Source organism: Antechinus flavipes, chromosome 5 (genome assembly GCF_016432865.1).
Source record: "Antechinus flavipes isolate AdamAnt ecotype Samford, QLD, Australia chromosome 5, AdamAnt_v2, whole genome shotgun sequence".
Taxonomy (NCBI): domain Eukaryota; kingdom Metazoa; phylum Chordata; class Mammalia; order Dasyuromorphia; family Dasyuridae; genus Antechinus; species Antechinus flavipes.
Genome location: NC_067402.1, coordinates 268,469,868 through 268,490,241, shown reverse-complemented (window position 1 = coordinate 268,490,241; position 20,374 = coordinate 268,469,868). Strand labels below are relative to the sequence as shown.

The 20,374-nt window shown below is 35.1% G+C and overlaps 1 protein-coding gene across 2 annotated transcripts in view; it reads left to right on the top strand.

Annotated features, from left to right (window-relative positions):
• Window positions 1-20,374, top strand: part of NR2C1 (nuclear receptor subfamily 2 group C member 1) — a 102,780-nt gene that overhangs the window by 57,452 nt on the left and 24,954 nt on the right. Inside the window, exons 5-9 of one of the 2 annotated variants that reach the window (XM_052000843.1) lie at window positions 6,404-6,583; window positions 10,208-10,355; window positions 10,457-10,547; window positions 14,250-14,434; window positions 15,962-16,127. In XM_052000843.1, coding sequence (XP_051856803.1) covers window positions 6,404-6,583; window positions 10,208-10,355; window positions 10,457-10,547; window positions 14,250-14,434; window positions 15,962-16,127 — 770 coding nt within the window. The remainder of the gene's footprint in view (window positions 1-6,403; window positions 6,584-10,207; window positions 10,356-10,456; window positions 10,548-14,249; window positions 14,435-15,961; window positions 16,128-20,374) is intronic. The other variant, XM_052000844.1, reaches the window with a different exon arrangement.

Below are 20,374 nucleotides of genomic sequence, written 5' to 3'. Positions count from 1 at the left end.
TACTAGATATACAAAAATTCATTAATCGAAAGAATATAAAAATAATTTAAACTTTTTTAAAGGGAAGAGAAGGGGAAAGTTATTTGAAACTTTTTTAAAAGTTTTAAAAAAATATGTGCCCTTTTATTTTTTTTAAAAAAGTTGTTTTATTAAATTGACAAACATACTAAACATAAACATTTCTCTTTATAAAGTAGAAGAGGAAACAGAACTGTTTATAAACTATGACTATTCTCTTTAGCATTTTGTGGGGGAAGAAGGGGAACGAGTATCTTTCATTTCTCTGGTTGTCTGTGTTCCCAAGAAGATGAACATCCTTAGATTATGTCTTCTAAGGATGCATTAAAGTTTCATTTGTAGCACCAGCTCTGGGATCTGTAGGACTTGAATTCATATCCTGCCTGAGATATTTTGGGCAAGTCAGTTAACCCCTATTGCCTCCAAAATAAAAAAAAATAAAAAAAAAGTTCTGTAGTGATTTTTGATTAAGAGATCAGCAGTTTTAAAAGATTCTTGAGGATATTTTCTGATGAGTCTCCTCTTTCTCCTCACCCTATCTTTTAAATTTCCTCACTTAAAAAAAAAAAAAAAAAACCCACAGAAGCTTTTTAGCTGCTCACTTAATCTCCATAAAAACATTATGTAAAATTTGAGTATTGCTCAGTACTTTGACTTTTGTTCTTGTTAGGCAGTATACATATGTATACAGTTATCTTGCTTAGGCAGTCTATTTTTAAAATTTCTTATTTGTATTAGTAACATAGTCTTTGGTAGATGCAGATACTTTAATTTTTCATCTATCTCCATTTCAAGCTAATATAATTTTTTTTCTGTGATAATTGTAGTATCTGATATTTAATCATTTAAGTAGACACTTGATATGGATTTGTTCAATTGAATGCTCTGCCTTAATTTGTTGTCAGTAGAATAAATTATTATTTAGTGTTTGAGTTATCAAAATAAATAAGCCAAAAATTCTGCAAAGAGTCATTTCAGAAAATTTTAATATGAATAGATTACAAAACATTGGAATGGAAGCATTTTATTGACATTCATTTTATGTAGATGGATTGATAGGAACTGAAAAATCTCTTTTATGTGATATTAGTTATGATTCCTTCACTCTGAACTCATATTTGCTACCTAAAAACCAAGAATGAATTTAATCTTCATTTATTCAGTTGGTAGGTGGTGAGTTGGCCCTGCAAAAAAATTGGGATTCTGTTTTATTAAATTATTATATTATTAAAATCATAGAATTTTAGATTAGGAGGGTATAGAAAGAGCTGGTATAGATTACCCTATTTTTAACATCATGGTGAATGTTTTTAGTTTGTTTTGCACATTATAAAATTAAAAAGTGATTATATCGACCTACAATCAGATATGCCCATCTAACCATCATAGATAAAATTTTGTTTACCCATGTCTTAAGTAAGTAAGTAAGTAAGTAGATAAAAAATCATTTATAAATGATTTATTAGAAAATATTCCAATTGTCCAGGGATAGAGATAAGAATTAGAGATTTTATTTTTTATATTACAATGATATTTGAGGTTGTATGGAAGAATTTGGTTTATTTCTTCTCCTTTAAAAATGTAAAAATAAAACCTGATAGAATTGTCCTAGCTTTTTGATTTTGCGCACCCCAGAAAGAGGCAGCTATTGATAAATGAGTAAATGTCATCCTTGTGGTACAGAGCTGACCTTGGTTCTTGACAAAAGCAAGCAGTGATCTTCCCTGTGCCCTCCTATGGCTCTCGTTCTACAATAACCAGGACAGAATGTGAAAGGGGGCAGAACATGCCTAAAAATCACACAGCTTTTTATTTGTCTACAAACAGCAGCGTGGTCTTTGCCCAGTGACCAATGGGTTTGATACAGTCTTGGTGAGTGCTGGGCTTTGTGCTGTAAATGGAAGCCAGAAGACAAAGAAGTTGTAATTGATTTGAAGCCATGCTCACAGCTTAGCCTTGGAGAGAGATGTTGGTTTCACCATGTGCCCAAAGGCAACCAAGCATCATTTCACAGAACACTTAGTCATCTTGTTTTGCTTTGCTTTTGATAAACATTAACAGACAAACCATAAATGTTGTGGCTTGTGTGCCAGCCTCTGTTCTAGAGAGTTAAAGAGGAAATGATATGCTATGAAGAACTCGGCAGGAGCCTCCACACTAAATCAGTATTAACCTTGATATTCAGTGATGTCAGTCATCAGCTGGCCACAAGGATGACTAAAAATACATTGGAAAAGATGATTTGCAGTCAATAAATAAGAACAGAGGCTTAAAATTCCTAATCCTGTATATATCATTATAACTTTCTTTAAAAAAAATTTTATTGATGACTTTTTCCCCCATTCATTTCTCTCTAATTTTCAGTCTTTCCCTATCTCTTGGAGTCCTCTACAATCTTCAAAAATTTCCCAAACTTGAAACAGTTATAAGACATTACTATATTACTCTTTAAGCATCTCCCTCAGATCTCTGTGTTCCTTTGTTTCTTCTGTTTCTTCTCCTCAGCCTTTTTCAGTTTGGCTTCTGACTTTGTCAGTTACCTGAAATGACTCTTTCTAGAACTACCAGGGGTCTTTTATTTGTAAAATTTTCTCAGTCCTCCTCCTTGACTACTCCATCTTCCTGGCTACTGTTTTCTAGCTATGTCTTTGTGACATTGGTTCTTTTTCTCCATCCTTGTGAGTAGCTCATCATTGGCATTATTCTTTCTAAACTGTGGGGAATTCCCAAGGCTCCATTCTGGTTCCTCTTCTCTGTCTAGAAATCTTTTTTTGGTAGCTCCCATGAGTTTACTTATCCCCTCTCAGCAGGTGATTCACAGAGCTGTATGTGTACCCGTAGCTTCTCTCTGGGGCTTCGGTCTCATCTGTCCAGCTATTTACGGACAAGTGAATGTCATAGATTCTTTTCAAAGTGTTCCCTAGAGAATTCGTTATCTTTCCCATCAATCTCACTTCTCTTTCCAACTTTCATATTTCAAGTTAAAGGCATCTTCATTCTTTGATGACTGAGGTTTACAACATGGTCATTTTTCTCCTCTTTTTACTCTTGCTCACTGTGCATGAACAGTCAGATACATGGTCATATAATTTCTATCTCAGCTCTATCTTTTGTATTGGACTCATTTTGTTTACTCATACTGCCACAAATTGAGTTCATTTTCTTTTTACTTCTCACCTGGATGATTATAATAATGACTAATTAGTCTTCTTGCCTCTAGATTCTGCCTACTTCAGTTTATAATCCACACAACTGCCAGAGTGATTTTACTTAAGTCCAAGTATGTGGTTCTTGAGGTCAAATGTAAAATCTTACTTCTGTCCTTTCTTATTTTACAGTACACCTTCCATACTCTAGGGTCAGGACAATAGGTCTTCTTTTTGAACCTCTGTCAAAATTGTGATTGTTTGATGTTTTAAGATAATTAATAGGATTTACTTCACTATGGAGTCCTGAGTGGTTCTAAGACCACAAACATGGAAACATTGACAGCCAATCTGTACTTTTTCACTATCCTGACTTATTCTGATTTTCTGACCATGTCAAACATATAAAAAATTGCAACTTCTGATAAGATGAAGCTCCTGGCCCATTCCAGTGGCTATATGTCAACATCCACTTCTGGGATTCCCAATTATAGATTTGGACCCTTATTTCTGGTCTCTTTTTAAGAACCTTCCTCACCCAAATCTGGTGTTGATAAGTGATCTTCTGATTAGGAACACTCCCTCCTATGTGCAGCATCATCTACTTTTTCTCAACTAAAACTATTTAAAAGTTTTTGCCATTGTACACATCTCTTTCTCCTGAGTGACCCTGGCCTCGTGGAACTGAGTCTCTGTTTTGATTGCCATTGTGTGTGTGTATCTCTGTCTACTTATTAGTACCACATTTACAAAATTCATGTTTGTTTTGCCTAACCTGAGCCACAAAGCCAAAGAGCATTCTACCACATAATGCTCTATCTTCAAACTGTATGTCTACCATGCCTGGAATGATCTCCCTTTTTACTTCTGAATCATAGATTCCCTCTTTATGATATAGCCCAAGTGCTGTCTCCTACAAGAAAGTTCTGCCCTTCCTACATATCTATTTTGTCTATTTTGTTCATAATCTATCATTTATTCTGCATCTATTTATGTATTTGTTCCCTCCATTCCAAACTGGAAGCTAAGTTTCTCAGAAGGAAAGGACTATTTTATTGTCTTTGCATATCTAGTGCTTAGGATAATGTGTGGCCTATTGTAGTAGGTGTTCAATACATGTATGTTAAATTATGTATGTTAAAAATGAGGGCAGAGAATTTTATTTTTGTCTTTGTATTCTCAGTATTTAACTTTTCTCACTCTACACAGGGCTCCTCCCTCCTCAAATATTGAACACTTTAGAATCGAAGAAAAACAAATGAGGAAAAACCTTTAGCCACTGCCCATCAGTTTTCTGCCCTGCTTATCTACTGCATCTCTGTAAATAGTGTTAAAAATGTACCATTATATATTAATTTCCTGGCACTTTTGTAGGTTTTTCAGCTACTTAAGAGTTCAACTTGTTTTTAATTATTTTTTAAATTACATTGTTAATTTATATTGGTTTTACTTCTTTTATTTTTCATTAGTTCATATAAATCTTCCACCTTGATGAAAGGTTATGTTATTTTATTGTGATTTTTCTGAGACGATAGTATTCCCTGATTCATATCTATATAGCCTGCTTATCTTATGTTTAAAGGATGATTAACTAATGGCAAGAAATACTCAAAGTTAATCAAATATTGCCCAGTTTCCCCAAGGGAATTTAACCCTATCTTTTTCCTATTCAATAAGTAAACCAGCTCACATCCATCATACAGATGGACTAACTTTATAGGTTGGCCCATCCATAATGTGAGTCATCAGATACTATGCATTCTTTACTCATAAGGCAACCCCTTTTCAATGATCATGATTCATGAATTAAGTCCTGTACTTAAGGAAGAAAGTTGATGTTATATGTGCCAAGAGCTCATCAATGCTATTGATTCTTGAAAATGAAAATGAATAATAGTGAAGACTTAGATTTTGTCATCATTTGTTACTGAAGTTTGGCTGACATAAGGCAGTCATACCAATGAGTAGGCTTTATTCTCCTTAGATAGCTGTACCAAGCAAAAACTAAAGTAGGAGATCCATCACCAGTGGCATGCAAGATGTCCCATGTGTATTGAAACCCTTCCCCCACCCAGAAATACAGGACTTAATTCATGAATCGTGATCATTGAAAAGGGGTTGCCTTATGAGTAAAGAATGCGTAGTATCTGATGACTCACATTATGGATGGGCCAACCTATAAAGTTAGTCCATCTGCATGATGGATGTGAGCTGGTTTACTTATTGAATAGGAAAAAGATTGGGTTAAATTCCCTTGGGGAAACTGGGCAATACTTGATTAACTTTGAGTATTTCTTGCCATTAGTTAATCATCTTTTAAACATAAGATAAGCAGGCTATATAGCTATGAATCAGGGAATACTATCGTCTCAGAAAAATCACAATTGCAGGTGACTTCAAGGATTACTTGTGGCTAAAATTATTATGAAGGATATATCTGGTCAGAAAAGACTATATGCGTAAACAGAATGAGAGAGGATAGGTCTGATGAGCAGCCTTAGCTATGGTATTGATACCCACAAAATGTTAAGAGAACCAGAGAAAGTCTGATAGGCTATATAGGTACTCTGAAAGAGTCAAGAAAAAAAGTCAAATATGATTATATAGTAAAGATAGATTGCAGTCTGCACAACTCCAGATAATGCTCCAAATGAAGAGTTCTTGGGCTCAATGAATTTTATGTTTTTTATAAATATATATCTATAATTTTATATTTTATTCTCATTATTTCCTTATTATTATAAATTATTCAAATGGAAAAGGAATGTATATTATTGTACTAAAATTATACAGTTGTGATAATGAATCAAGATGTTAATATGCATAGAATTTAATCAGCTTTTTTGAAACCATGTGTTAATTTTTTTTGGGGGGGAGGGTTATTTCAAGGATCAGTTGGTATGTTTTCCTTTTCACATTCAATTTTATGACTCAGTTGCTGTTACTTAGCAATTAATTAATTAATATATTTGACATTACTTAAAAATTTGTGACTAAACCAATAGTGCCTAAGAATTATTAGTAGCATATTTAGCTATCAATAGATCTCATTTGAATATCATGTCATTTATGTTCCTTTTGTCATAAGTATCAGTTTTCTATATATAATGAAATTGTCTCCTAAAACCAATATTTTAAAGATTTTATTATCAGTATTTTAGTTGTCAAAGCACCCTTTTTAGTTATTACAGCAATTTTAAGGGAATCATGCTTTTTTTTTTTTTTTTTTTTTAATCTAGGTCGTCATTATGGAGCAGTAACCTGTGAAGGATGCAAGGGATTTTTTAAAAGAAGTATACGAAAAAATTTAGTCTATTCGTGTCGAGGATCAAAAGACTGTATTATCAACAAACACCACCGAAACCGTTGTCAATACTGCAGATTACAGAGATGCATTGCATTTGGAATGAAACAAGATTGTATGTATAAGCATGAATTATAAAAGAAATGAGTAGGAGAGTAATGTGGATAATCTTTTAAAAAGCTGAACTATAGATTACTTGTATTAATATATGGAAAGACTTCAAGCTTACATGATTCAAGCTTATATGGTTCAGGTTTATCTTAAAGATTTAAGCACTCAGTTAATATATGGAAATAATTAGAAATTTGTTCTGTAGTATTAGCACAGAAACTATTTTTTCTAGGACAGTGCCTTGCATATAGTAGGTGCATATAATAGGAGAAATATTTGATGAATTGAATTTATTGACTTTGCAAAGTAAACCCGGTACTAAAATCCTAACTGTATGACTGTTAGATATGTTTGTCATCCTGAATGCTGATTAAAAGATAAATGGTAATCATTAATTTTTTTTTTTTAAATAGCACTTTGTAAATATTGGAATTATTCATAAACATGTATTTTTTTTTTTTTTGATTAGTTCCTGTCACATAAATGGAAAATTTTTCAAAATGAGGGGGAAACTGGTCAAACATTTAAGTTACTTGTTAGAAATTTCCCACTGTTTAAAGCAAAGGTTTTGGGGATCCTAGGATCTTGGATTAGGAAGGAACTTTAAATCATCTAATTCAACTTCCTAGTTCGAACAGTAAATTCTCCATAATATTTCTATTAGGCAACCATCTAGAGGACATTTTCTATATAGGAGGAATCCAAGGAAACATTTTACATTCTGAGATCATCTTGAGTTTCCGAATTTACATATACATAGAAAGTTTTAGATTGGTGGAGTTCAAAGAGACCTTAGCAATTGTCTAGTGTGTCCTCATTTAAGAGCTACTGAAGCCTAAACAGGGGAAGTGCTTTGCCTAAAATCATACAAGTAATAAGAAAAAATTTTCTGAATCTTGGCAGAACACATTGTACTGTCTACCATATTTGGTTTAATAAGTCATATTACCCTCCCTGTCAAAGACTCCCAACCAGACCACATACCCATGTATTCTTTATGAAGCCAGAAATCTTTCTTCTGCTTTCATCCATTGGTCATAACTCTGCTCTCTGGCACTAAGCAGAATAAATCTTCTTTTTCAACATGTCAGTTTTTTTTTACTGAAAAAGACGGTTTCCTGCCATTATTTCTCCTTCCCCAAACCTCTACACAAATCTTAGTTTCTTGTAACTAACAGCATCTTTAGTTTCTTCCATCTAATCTTTAGGATCCTCCTCTATTTTTAAACTCCTCTCTACCCTTTAACTTTTTCTTGGTTACTCCAAGTTTCTTGCTCTGATTGACATGTGGTTTCTGCATAGAAATAGAATAGTTCTTGAAATTCCTTTAAACTGCAAGGTCCTTGAGGGCAAGGACCAAGTCATGTTTGTGCCCGTTACCTCCTAATAGTGATCTGTACAAAGGGTCAGTCAGTTTTATTTATTGAAGTTCCTACTATATATTAATCGCTGGGAATACAAAGACAAAACCAAACTGTCCCTGTCCTCCAGGAGCTAGTATTCTATGGAGGAGATAATGTGTAGATTTAAGGTATCCACCAAATTGATAGAGGATCATTTTGGGGCCCAGAGGAAGCACTAGCTGAGGAGAAGCTCAGAAGGGCCCCATGAAGAGGAAAACTAGAGTTCAGTTTTGTAGGAAGCCAGGGATTCCTCCAGGCAGATGGAAGAGGGACAGCATCCCAATGGAGACTATTCCTTTTCTCACTTTTTCCCCATTTCTCTCCTGACCCCAGAGGTTGTCCTTCATTCTAGAAGAGAACTCTGATATCAGGGAAGTGATGCCATGACATATGAGTGGTTTGGACTTAAGTGAGGGGTGTACAAGATCATCTGCCTCACTTTTCCCTCCAGAGCCTCCTGGGTCCACTGGCCAGATAGAGATCAGGATGACTGGAGATGTTCCTGGATGAAATAGGAGACCTTGGCTTTCCCCAGGTCCAGGAGAAGAGTTTCTTTGTGCTATCCCATTATCTTTCCCAAACTTTTTCTGTCATAGCACCTTCCAGATCAATGCTATCCTGTTGTCCCATCCAGTTTGATTTCTTTTATTTCAAGATGCTTCACTTCTAGGTCTCTTGCCCATCTTCAGTGACTAGCACCTGACTCAGTCTTCTCTAATCTGTCTTGGGCCATCTTCCTTGGGGACTTCAGGATTCATCTTGTCAAGGAATCCTTTGCGGACCCTAGGCCTCATCACTCCTCCTACATGCCCATCTCTAGGACCTGCTTTGACTTCTTCTGTCTCCTTAGCATATGTAACTTTGAGATTCTGTGGTCTTACTATGATGTCCTATCTCTTTACTTATCTCTTTTCCTTCTCTCTCAATAGTCATCTTTTTCTTTATAAGTTTGGCCTCTGGGAACCCCTCCTTATTTCCTAGTCTGTGTCCCCAGGTCACTTCAGTTGCCTTTTTATGCCCAGTTTTGATCCTCCTGGTTGTCATTTTGGTCGTTTACTAGCAGCTATTCAAGAATGCCATCTTTCCCCACCTGTCAACTTTTCCTTCTTTATTAGTACTCAGCCTTATGTAATTTAGCCATCTGATTCCTCTTTTTCTGAGAGTAAGCATCACTGGAAAATAGTTTCAAGATCATACTAATTTCACCCATCATGAATTTGTTACAGCACCTCAGCAACTTTGTTAAGTCATTATTTCTTGATCCTCTTTTATTCCTCATAGAAATAATCCAAACCTCTTCATGTCTTTTCAAGCCCCCAATCTTTGCTTTAGCCCTATCTTTAAAGCAAATGATGCTTCTGCCTACTTCATGGAGAAGCTAGGGGCCATTTAATGTGATTTATCTCATTTTTTCTCTACCTTGATACTTGTCATCATTTTTCCCCATCCCTTCCTCTGCCTCCCTTTGCCTATTCCTTACTAAGGCTAATTCTTCTTGTAATTTTAATCATGCTGCCGCATTTTACTTCCCCTAGAAGCTCACTACATCAGTCATCCTCCTCTAGTCTATCTTGAAGCTCTCTCTTGTTCTCTCTCTTGACTTTTGATGGAACTACTATCCCATGTCTCTTCTCCCTTTTATTGATAAATGTATTGAAGAAAACTAAACCACTCCCTGTCTTGTCTTCCATTCATTTCTCTGTTAAAAAATTGCTCCTTCCACATCCCTGCAAAGAAAGTTACTAGTGATCTCCATGTTATTAAATCCATATATATATATATTTTTTTCTGTTCTCATTCTGGACTCTACTGTGAGCATTTGGTACTTTTGGCCACCTTCCCCTTTTTCTTTCCTTTTTTTTCTTTTCTTTTCTTTTCTTTTTTTTCTTTTTTTTCTTTAGATACCTTATCCTTCCTTGGCTTGGGTGGTAGGACTCCCAGCTCCCAGATTGCTTCTTTTCTACCTCCTTATTCAAATTCTTTTTTTACCCTCTCTCTCATGTATTCAGATGAAATTGGTGTGTTAGAGTAAATTTTTTGTAAGATAGCTTTGTTGAATAAAGGGGGAGATAATTGAAGCTAATTTCTTATGTTTTGGGGTTCTCTGTCAGTTTCATTTCCTCTATTGTTTCCTCTGTTTTGATCATCTCTTCCACACTTATAATTTCAGAAGTTCTCAGTTGTGATATAATTGTTTAATTCTCCCCCTCCCGTCCCCCCCCCAGCTGTACAGTGTGAAAGGAAACCTATTGAAGTATCAAGAGAAAAATCTTCCAATTGTGCAGCTTCAACAGAAAAAATTTACATCCGAAAAGATCTCCGAAGTCCATTGGCTGCAACTCCAACTTTTGTAACAGATAATGAAACAACCAGGTATGGTGTGTTGTGGTGTGAAAGCCTGTACACGTGAAATCATTTTTTGCTTGTCTTTCCTCCCAGAGGAAAAGGGCTGATGTGCCTGTTTGTTACACCAGGTCTGCGGGGCTACTGGATTCTGGAATGTTTGTGAATATTCATCAGTCTGGAATCAAATCAGAATCAGCCATGCTGATGACCCCTGATAAGGTGAGTAGGTAACTACTCAAGACTAAATTAGAGTTACTGTCCAAAGTTTTGAGAATTTTCCATTACTTTTGCATCTTGGCATCAGTTTCTCCAGGAGGCTTATGTTAGACTTTGGAGATACAGATACAAAGAACTGAACAATCTCTGTTCTCAGGGAATTTTGCTTCTAATGGAGAGACAAGGATGCACACAGAATAAATATAAAAGGAATAAATACATAGCCATTAATTAGAAAATACCTTTGGGGGAAAGGCATCAGCACTTAAGAGTGTTGCAAATACTTCATTGAGAAGATAGTATTTAAGCTGTGCCTTGAAGCAAGAAATCCTGGGATCAAGGTGAGGAGAACCTTGTGTTCCAGGCCTGGGGGACAGACAGGTGCAAAGGCATGGAGACCTGAGAGGGGAGGGGCTATCACATGGGAAGGTAGAGTGAATGAATAAAGTGTGTATTAAGCACTTAAGCACAGAGCTCTGTGCCAAGCTTTGGCACCACAAATCAGAAAGCTGAGCAGTCCCTGCTCTTCCTGAGTCCACACTTTAATGGGAAAGAAAACCCCTAGAAGGTTTCAGCTGCAGGTCAGACAAAAAGGTTCCATGGTCCTTCAGTGCAGCAGCCAAGCCAGTGGTCCTGCCTCTTTAGGAGCCTCTCCACTGATAAAATCCTATCACTTTCTGATGTTGAGCCATTTGACAGAGCCGAGGACTGGTGATAGAACTTTGTCTTTTTGAATCTGCAGTGGCTGCTGCTATAGCTTGAGAGGAGCTAGTGCCAGGCTGTGTGTGTGCCTGGCCTGCTTCCCAGGATGATGGCTGAGGGTGGTGCACTGGAAGCTTTGCTCTTCCCAAAGCTCTTGGGCTTAGGGTCTGAGGGGAGATAGTGATCATGGCCATGATGATTCAACTTGTCTGGTCCATGCTGCTTGCCCCCGTCTCTCCCTCAGGCTACTTCGATGTTTCCTTGAGACAAGTTTGCCTTCCTTGTTTATGGCCGTTATCATACTCAGAAGCCTGATTTGGCTGGATTCCTGAGTGTGTGAAGAGAAGTAATAAGAAACAAGTGTGGAGAGAGAAATTAGGGCTTGTTTGTGGAGGGATTTAAGAGTTAAATAGAATTCATTTTTGATCTCAGCGTCATCATGGAACCGTTGGAGTTCATGACTCTCAACTCATACAGCAACACCCTGATTCATTTCATCTTCCTCTTTTGCCTGGATGCTTCCTGTAGCCTTCTCATCAGACTTCTCCCATTTTATCTTCTTCCCAACTCAAACTTCAGCTATGATGTGATTTTCTCAGCTATGATGTGGTGCCCAAGGCTGGCAATGTTGTGTTTGCTTGTTGCCTCTAAGATAAAATATAGACTCCTCAATTTGGCAACAAATGGTTTTCATAGATTTCCTCCAACTACTCCTTCCATTTTTCCTTTACATTACTCTCCTTCTCTTCATGCACTCTACATTTTCCCCAAATCCCTTTTCCATGTTGTTTCACAGACTGTCCACCATGCACAGAACATCCTTCCAATTCATTTCTGCATCCAAGAAACTTTATTTTCCTTTAGATCTAAAGTTCAGGTATCACCTTCCAAAGGAAGCCTTTCCTCATTGGCTCTCCCTCCTCAAATAATGTATTTATGTGCGTAAATGTTGTATTCCATATGTAGAATACAACCTTCTTGAGGATAGGCTCTTTCTCATTTTGTCTTTGTAGCTCCAGCATCTAACACAAAGTAAGTGCTTAATAAATAAATACTTGTTTTCAGTGAATGGATTCTCTAAGTGGCTAAAAGAAATGTTTGTTACTCCACAAGAAAAGTTTTCCTTTCAATTTAGAAATGCTATTAAAATTTATTAATGTTCTTTTTGCATTCTTTATCGTTATTAAGAGTGCTACCATGCTTTATAATTACCAGTATTTCAAGTAGAAAGATTCTTGGAATGTGAAATAACTATATATTGCTTATTACAAAATATCAAGCAATACTGACAGTTGAATAAGGAATGAAAATGAGATTTGAATGTGATTTGGATGATGACTGCAATTTAGAAGAATGATTGCAAGATTCATTTTCTAAGACTTTGAGGAGACCAAAAGAGAAAAGTAAAATGAACCAAATTGTTAAAGCTAGGCATAAATCTTTTTTAAAGGCAATGTAAATTTTTAAGCTGGTTAGAAAATGAGCTTGGGAGGACTAAGATTTTAAGATGCCAATCACTGAAAGTTTATTTCTGTAAGTAGTGATTAGGCAAATAGATCCTTGTTCATTGGGCATCTTCACATATATCTTAGAATTAAAAAATGATTGTACCCAAATACAATCAAAAGCTACCTTCTTTTAAGAATCTTTGGCAGCAATAATTTGAAAATTCAACATAAAAATATATTGTATACAAGAACTCTGTTTAGTAAAAATAAATTGAGCTGTTCAGTAGAAATAAGTCGAGCACTCCCTGAGTCTTAGATTAGGAAATCAGAATTTTTCTCTTAGATAAATGAAGAAATCCCAAACTCTTTGACTACCGAGCCTAAGATATGATTTACACTCAGTCTGGTAGTTTTTTTTTAGTAGAGATTGAAAAGTAAATTATTCCTTCATTAATTGACCCTTTGTTTTTCAAGGATTGTGTCCCTCTTACTCCTCCTCCCCCCAATTTCCTTCACCTAAACACACATAGTCCTCCTACCCCACAGACACACACCCACACATATACATAGAGCAATCCACTGTCATTTTCAGTCAGTAGGTAAGCTTTTTTATTTTCATTGTAAGAGGACTTTTCTCATAAAATGCATATTGGGCATTTTTATCATCTGGAAGACAGATTTGTATAGGAGAGGGACATGATGGCCATTTTCAGGTAAGATCATAATATCATAAATTAAATCTAGAAGGGATCTCAGAGATTTGTCTCAGTCTCCTAATTTGATAGATTAGAAAATGGGACTCCAGAGTGTTTGAACATTTTACCCAAGGTTACAGAAGTAGTGAATTTCACAGAACCAGCATTTAAACCCATGACATCCGATTCCAATCTCATTGCCTTTTTCATTCCCCAGAAACTGGCATGTAGAAGTGAGATAAGCCCTGTTTTTCTTCTTGGTTCCAGAAAGCAGAACTAAGACAATAGAATTCTATTTCTGTTTTGTGTAGAAAAACCTTTACTATCTAAAAGTTAATTGGGCTTCCTGAGAAGGGAGCAGACTTCTTTCCCTCTGCTTAAAGGTCTTCAAGAAAAGTTTGGATTACTTCTTATCAGCTGTGTGGATTTTTGTGCAGGTATGAATTGGACTGGATAGCTTCTGGCATCTCATGGCAGCCTTGGAACTTGGAACTCCATCTCTGACATTAAGAGTGATAGGACTTTAAGGAAGACACTTAACGTCATCTATAAAATGGATATTAAAATATTCATGCTTAACTACCTCACAAGTTATTCTGGAAGAAGCACTTTATAAAATGTCAGCTATATTACAATTCTAAGATTCTGGGATGGTTTCTGGGTTTTACTCTCATCCATAATTATGTGCGAGTACTTCTAACTTTGGGGCTGTTGTTTTTAATTTAGAATTTACATTCATTAATCTACTATGTTTCTCTATATTTTAGAAGCTAAACTTGTATATTTCAGAGGTTGAAATTCATGAATGCCAGAAAGAGGAGGTTACTAATATATATTATTTCCTTTTGATTTTTTTAAAGGTTGAATCATGTCAGGGAGATTTAAGTACCTTGGCCAGTGTGGTAACATCATTAGCAAATCTTGGCAAAACAAAGGACATTTCACAAAGTAGCCCTGAGCTCTCAATGATTGAAAGCTTAAGTAATGGAGACACATCATTATCAGACATTCAGCATGAGATGCAGAGCAGCAACGACGTGACAAGGTAAAGCTTCTGTTAGACTACTAAAGGAGAAATATCACTATTTGATGTATTTTCAGCAAGAATCATATTAATAAGTTTCATTTTATAAAATGTACACAAGGAAACAAGAAAGTCTGTTCAAAAAGATTTGTGAAGCTTATACACGTATCTGGCATATGAGGAACATTGAGCACTTAGAGAAAAATTTCATCTTATACAGTGTAGTAAAATATAACAATTTTTTTTCACTAGATAATGATAGTAAAGTGAATATGTGAGAAACATTGGAAAAACTTTAAAAGTTCTTTTACTTTTTCCAGGGGGATAATTAGTTCTAGTCTTTTAGAACAGTTAATTAACCATATCATTTTGTCCATATGTCTGTGTTAAAAGGAAAGTAATCATAATATCATAGATTTAGATCTGGAAGGGACCTCAGAAGCCATCAAGTCCAACCTCCTCGTTTTACAGAGAAGAAAATTGAGATTCAGAGTAGTAAATGATTATCCCAAGGTCACATTAATAGTAGGCACACATTCAGAATTTAAACCAAAATCTCAGCTCCTAAGGCCGATTTTCTTTTCTGTCATTTCTGGAAATGTTTATTGTCTCTTGACACTGTAGAGTAAAATGTTTTTCCATGAAGTTTTCATTTATAATCTTTTGGGGGAAGAAAGAACTAGTTTAAAAAAACAAACAAACAGTATTTTTCCAGGTTATGAATAATACTACAAAATCTTTCAAATCTATTTTCCATCTATTTTTGAAAATTACTTTTTAAAAAATCTACTACTAAAGTCCAGTTTTTTACTTAAAAGTTCAAAGTCAATGTATAAGGTTTTAGAGAGCTAATTGGGGCTTTTTAATATCTCTCTCTGTATTATTCAAAATATTGAGAAAACCATGCCTTAAGGTGCTTTAATACAAAAGTGACTGAATGAATTTCTTATTCCTAAAATGTCTATTCTAAAAAACAATCTGGGCAATTGAGTGTCATGAGAAATTTAATCTGAAGAAAGGAAGACTTAGTAGATAGCATTTTTCAAGTGCAATAATTTAGTTATTTGAAGGCAGTCGTGTGAAGTAGTGATGAACTGTACTGCATAGAGTATCAGGGACTAAAAATGTGACCCTTGAATCAGTTTAGTAAATCAAATTGAAGCTCAATGAAAAGGAACTTTCTTAAAAATTAGAGCTGTTCAAAAATGATATTATCATTATTATTAACTTTGCAATCTATAAAACATTTTATGTATCTTATCTTGACCCCAGGTTTTGAAGAATAACTTTTCCTTTAATTTATATTTCTTAAAAAGGCCTCAAAATTTTTGTTGGTATTTTTAGCATATGTGTAGTTCACAAAAATGTGTCCTTATATATGACTTTTTGCCTTTTTGGATGGTTGCCTAAAGGAAAATTGGCAGTTTTGCCCTAAGGTGCTATTTTTAAAAATGATGCCATACTAAAGCTGTAGCATCTGAATTTTATATGTATTTCTTTCTGTTATGGAATTTGGCATTGCTCACTACTTGAGATCTCTCATTGTAGGGCATTTGACACCCTTGCAAAAGCACTAAACCCAGGGGAGAGTGCAGCATGTCAGAGTTCAGTAGAGAGCATGGAAGCAAGCGTACACCTGATGGCTGGAGAGGCAAGCATGAATATCGTCGAAATAGAGGGACCACTTCTCAGCGATGCACATGTAGCTTTCAGGGTATTTGTCCCCCCCCCCCCCCTTTTTTTTTTTTCCCATAAATTTACAATGTGTTCTTGATTATTCAGCCTCATTTTAAACTTTACCCAACTTCAAAGGTATTGTAGTTTTTTTTTTTTCCTCCTCTTTTTGGAGTTAATCAAACATTTCATAGTATCAATGTCATATTTAAACAACATATCTGTTCATGGAGAGTTATCCCCTATAGCGCATTCTGTTTATAAATAAGCTTATCAATAGTGCACTTACAATGGGGTTCCTATGCATGTGACCTTTGTAAAAATTAAGTTTAGTACATATTTGAACATGGAATGTTAACAACTTTGTATGTGTTGGCATTCATGTTCTGATGAAATGATAACTGCTTTTGTTCAATGGCTATTTACTTCCTGAACTTTTGGAAAAAAATACATCCAAACCTAAGATATTTGGCTGTATAATAACTACAAAGAACATGATCTTCTATGTTATTCCAAGCAAAATTTAAACAACTCTTTTGATTAAATTTCTCAATAAATTTTATTCAGATTAAGTGCCTCTGAATACTATTACAGAGGTTAAAAATAGCCACCATTTCTGTGAATACTTCATTTTTTAGATCCTTCAGAATTCTGGAACCTTTTTAGTCAGGAGGAAATGAGGATACATTTATGCTGACTTGCTGTCAACAGTTTTAAAACTCATAACTGAAGAAGAAATATAGGGATAGAAAATATTTCATGTAGTGTGAATTTTTTTTTAAGTGATTAGCTTTCTTTTTTTAGATAGTTTTTTTATTCTAATAGCTTTTTATTTTTCAAAATACATGTAAAGATAGTTTTCAACATTCACCCTTGTAAAACCTTGTGTTCCAAATTTTTCTTCCTTTTTCACTTCCTCCTCCCTCCCCTAGACAGCAAGTAATCCAGTGTAGGTTAAACATGTACAATTTTCCTAAACATATTTCCACATTAATCATGCTGCTGAAGAAAAATCAGGTGATCAGCTTTCTTAATTGAGATTTTGGACTGAAGCTTTAAGTTCCTTTTAAAATCTCTCAATCCTGGTTCTACTGCCAAATATTTTACTGCTTCAGTCTTATATGTCTAGCTTAGATTAACCTTAACTCCATTTTCCAGGTGTATTATTGGAAGGAATTAATAGTTCTTCACTTAATTTATTTTTTTCTTTAATAATTATGGGATTTTCTAGAGGAGTCCTTAGAGTTTTTAGTTTCACAAATTAAAAAAAAAGTCATTGTTTTCCAAACTCAACAGCTCTGCAAATGGTCAAATGTAGGCTTGTTTACTTGGAGGCTAGTATTGTCATGATCAGACTATGCCATTGGCTTGGATGTGAGTGTTTCCCTGAAATATTTGCTTGTAGAATTCTTTTCTTTCTTTCTTTTTTTTTTTTTTTTTTTGCTGAGGCAATTGGGGTTAAGTGACTTGCCCAGGGTCACCTAGCTAGGAAGTATTATGTCTGAGGCTAGATTTGAACTCAGGTCCTCCTGATGCTCTCTCTACTGCACCACCTAACTGCCCCACTGATAGCAATTCTAATCCAGAATTTCTTATATAAAACAAATTGCTAATTCAGTAGACATGATAGGATCTGGTCTTTCTGTTTCTAGAGGTATCAGTTGAAACATATAGAATATCCAACATTTTAGGAAAAAAGTTTCCTTATAAAGAATAGCCCATGATCCTCTTCTTTCTATAGTAAGGCCTTCTCCACCCCCCTCTTCTTCCCCTCTCCCCCCCCCCCCCCCTTATTCTACCATTTAGAAAAAGGTTTACTGTTTGAAAACTCTTGTTAAACTTGTTTTTCATTCTAAAATATTTCTTTTTGAAACAGGCAATTTCTCTCCACCTTTGTCAAAGCAGTTTTAAGGCTTGATTGACCTGGTCAAACCTAATTTCTTTTCTGCTTAAAACTCTAAACTGAAGAACCTTCAACTTTAGGAGACTTAGCATCCTCTATTTGCTCTCCTACTTTCTCCATCACTGACACAGGAACTACTTCCATGTTCTCTTTTTTTTCTTTCATTTTTCTTTTTTTTTTAAAGAAATTAACTTATGGAATAAAACAACCATAATAAAAGAAAGAAGATGATTGTACATAAAACTGCAAATCTTCTATGCAGAACTTGGTATTCTTTCAAATATACAATAAAATTATTGTGTAAATTATTTTTCTTTTCTTCCCTTCCATTCTTCTTCCCCTCTCCCTCCCTCCCCTGATGAGTCCCATTAGACACAAATTTATTCCACACATTCTTTTCTTTATTGATTCTTTGTCTGAATTCAGATAGGATCTTTCTTCATGTGTGCTCTGTAAATTAGCTTCAGTGTTCAGTAGACAAAATAATTTATTCACTCAAAAGTTTTTAAAACAATATTGCTGTTACTGTTTATATCATTCTCTTGGTTCTGCTCATTTCCCTCATAATTTTTTCATGCAAGTCTCTCCATGGTTTTCTAAAATCATGGAGTTTATCATTTCTAGTACAGTAATATTCCATCACTATCATCATATTCCAGAACTTGTTCAGCTGTTCCCAAATTGATGGACATTGCAGCAATTTCCACTTCTTTGCCACCACAAAGAGAGTTGCTATAAATATTTTAGACCATACAAGTTCTTTTCCTTTTATCTTAGCCATTTTTGGAAACGAATCTAAGAGTGATATTGCTGGGGCAGAGGATATTGATAATTTAAGGCAATCTATTTATCTTTCTTGTACTTTAGATATAGATTTGTTTCTAAGATTCACGCATGTTCTTGAGCATATAACAGATGCTTATTTCTTGTAGTTCCCTCTTGAATTCCTCAAACTCCACACTTAAGAGTAATACTTTGTAGTTTTAGATCCCATCAGGTTTCCATGTCTTCATTAACCACACCCTGATAGTAGATATTCTAGGTCATTTGAAAATCTACCTTTATTTCTCCACTTAGTCCTCCCAGTGATTGAAGATGTATATTAAGACTGTTTGTTGTGTGTGGGTTTTGTTTTGTTTTGTTTTACTAATAATGAAACACTTTATCTCTATTGGAGATAGAGGCAACATAGTAGAGTGAGAGGGCACTGAACTTGGAGTCAGAAAGGCTGGTGGGAAATCCCATTTCAGACATTAGCTATGTGACACTGGGCGAGTCTCTTATATTTTCTGTGCTTCTCTTTCCTTGTCTGTAAAATAAAGAGGCTGGACTTGACCTCCTCCAGAGTCCCTTACAGTTAGAAACTGTTACCCCATCTCATGGGGGTCACTGTGGTGTCATGATTCTTAGTGCCCACAGAGAGCTTATGGTTAAGATCTAAGGCCTACAATTCTGAAATGGTAGCTTCAGGCAAAAGTTGAAGAGCAGAATGTTCAGAAAAGAAACAGTATTTTTTTTTTTTTTGCTATGAATTTTCTTTAATATAGCCTTCCATACTTTTCCATTCCCTTTTCATAACATTCTCATTACAGTCTTTACTGCAACTTTGTGAGGTTGGATAGTTTGTTGTTCACAATTTCAGAGAAATAGTTGGAGACACAGGGTGTCACATTATATATGGGTGCTCATATTATATAAGGCTGGCTTTCAGCAGCATTTTTATCCTTATTCTTGTCTTTAAAGAGTTGTAGAAGTTATAGAAACAAATGGGAACATCTGTAAATTAGAAATAAAACTTTATGGTTTGGGGTAAAAAAAAAAAAAATCTCCTTTTAAAAGGATTAAAGCAAACCAGATGGGCTTTTCCTAGTTTTTTCACTCATTTATGAAAAATTTAAACCAAGATTAAAAATGGTTATTTTCCTTTTTCAATTTGGAAAACTTTCATTTAAATGTTAATATAGGGCAATAAACCTGAAGATAGGAAAACCCACTTAGACATCTGAAGGACTTGGCATCTTTTCTCCATGAAAGACATGTCCCATGGCTTATTTCATCTCCAGCCAAAATGACTTTGCTCACTTGAAAGACAGAGATGTCACACTTTAAGCAAACCTAGCTTGTAAAACTGGTCAGCTAGTAGATAAGTCCTTATTTATAAAAGGAAAATGGAGTCCTTCTAAATTTTTGGCCTTTGGAATAAACAATAAATAAACAAGTTTTACAAAACTAGGTTATAGTCTGTTTAAAAAGAATGATGTCATACCTGCATTTTTGCACTTAGTCATCTCTCATGGCTTAGCTCCTCAACTTCCAAGCCTGTCTTTTCCTTGACAAAATTTAAGTGTGTTATACAAAATAATTGTTTCCTATCTTCACTTTGA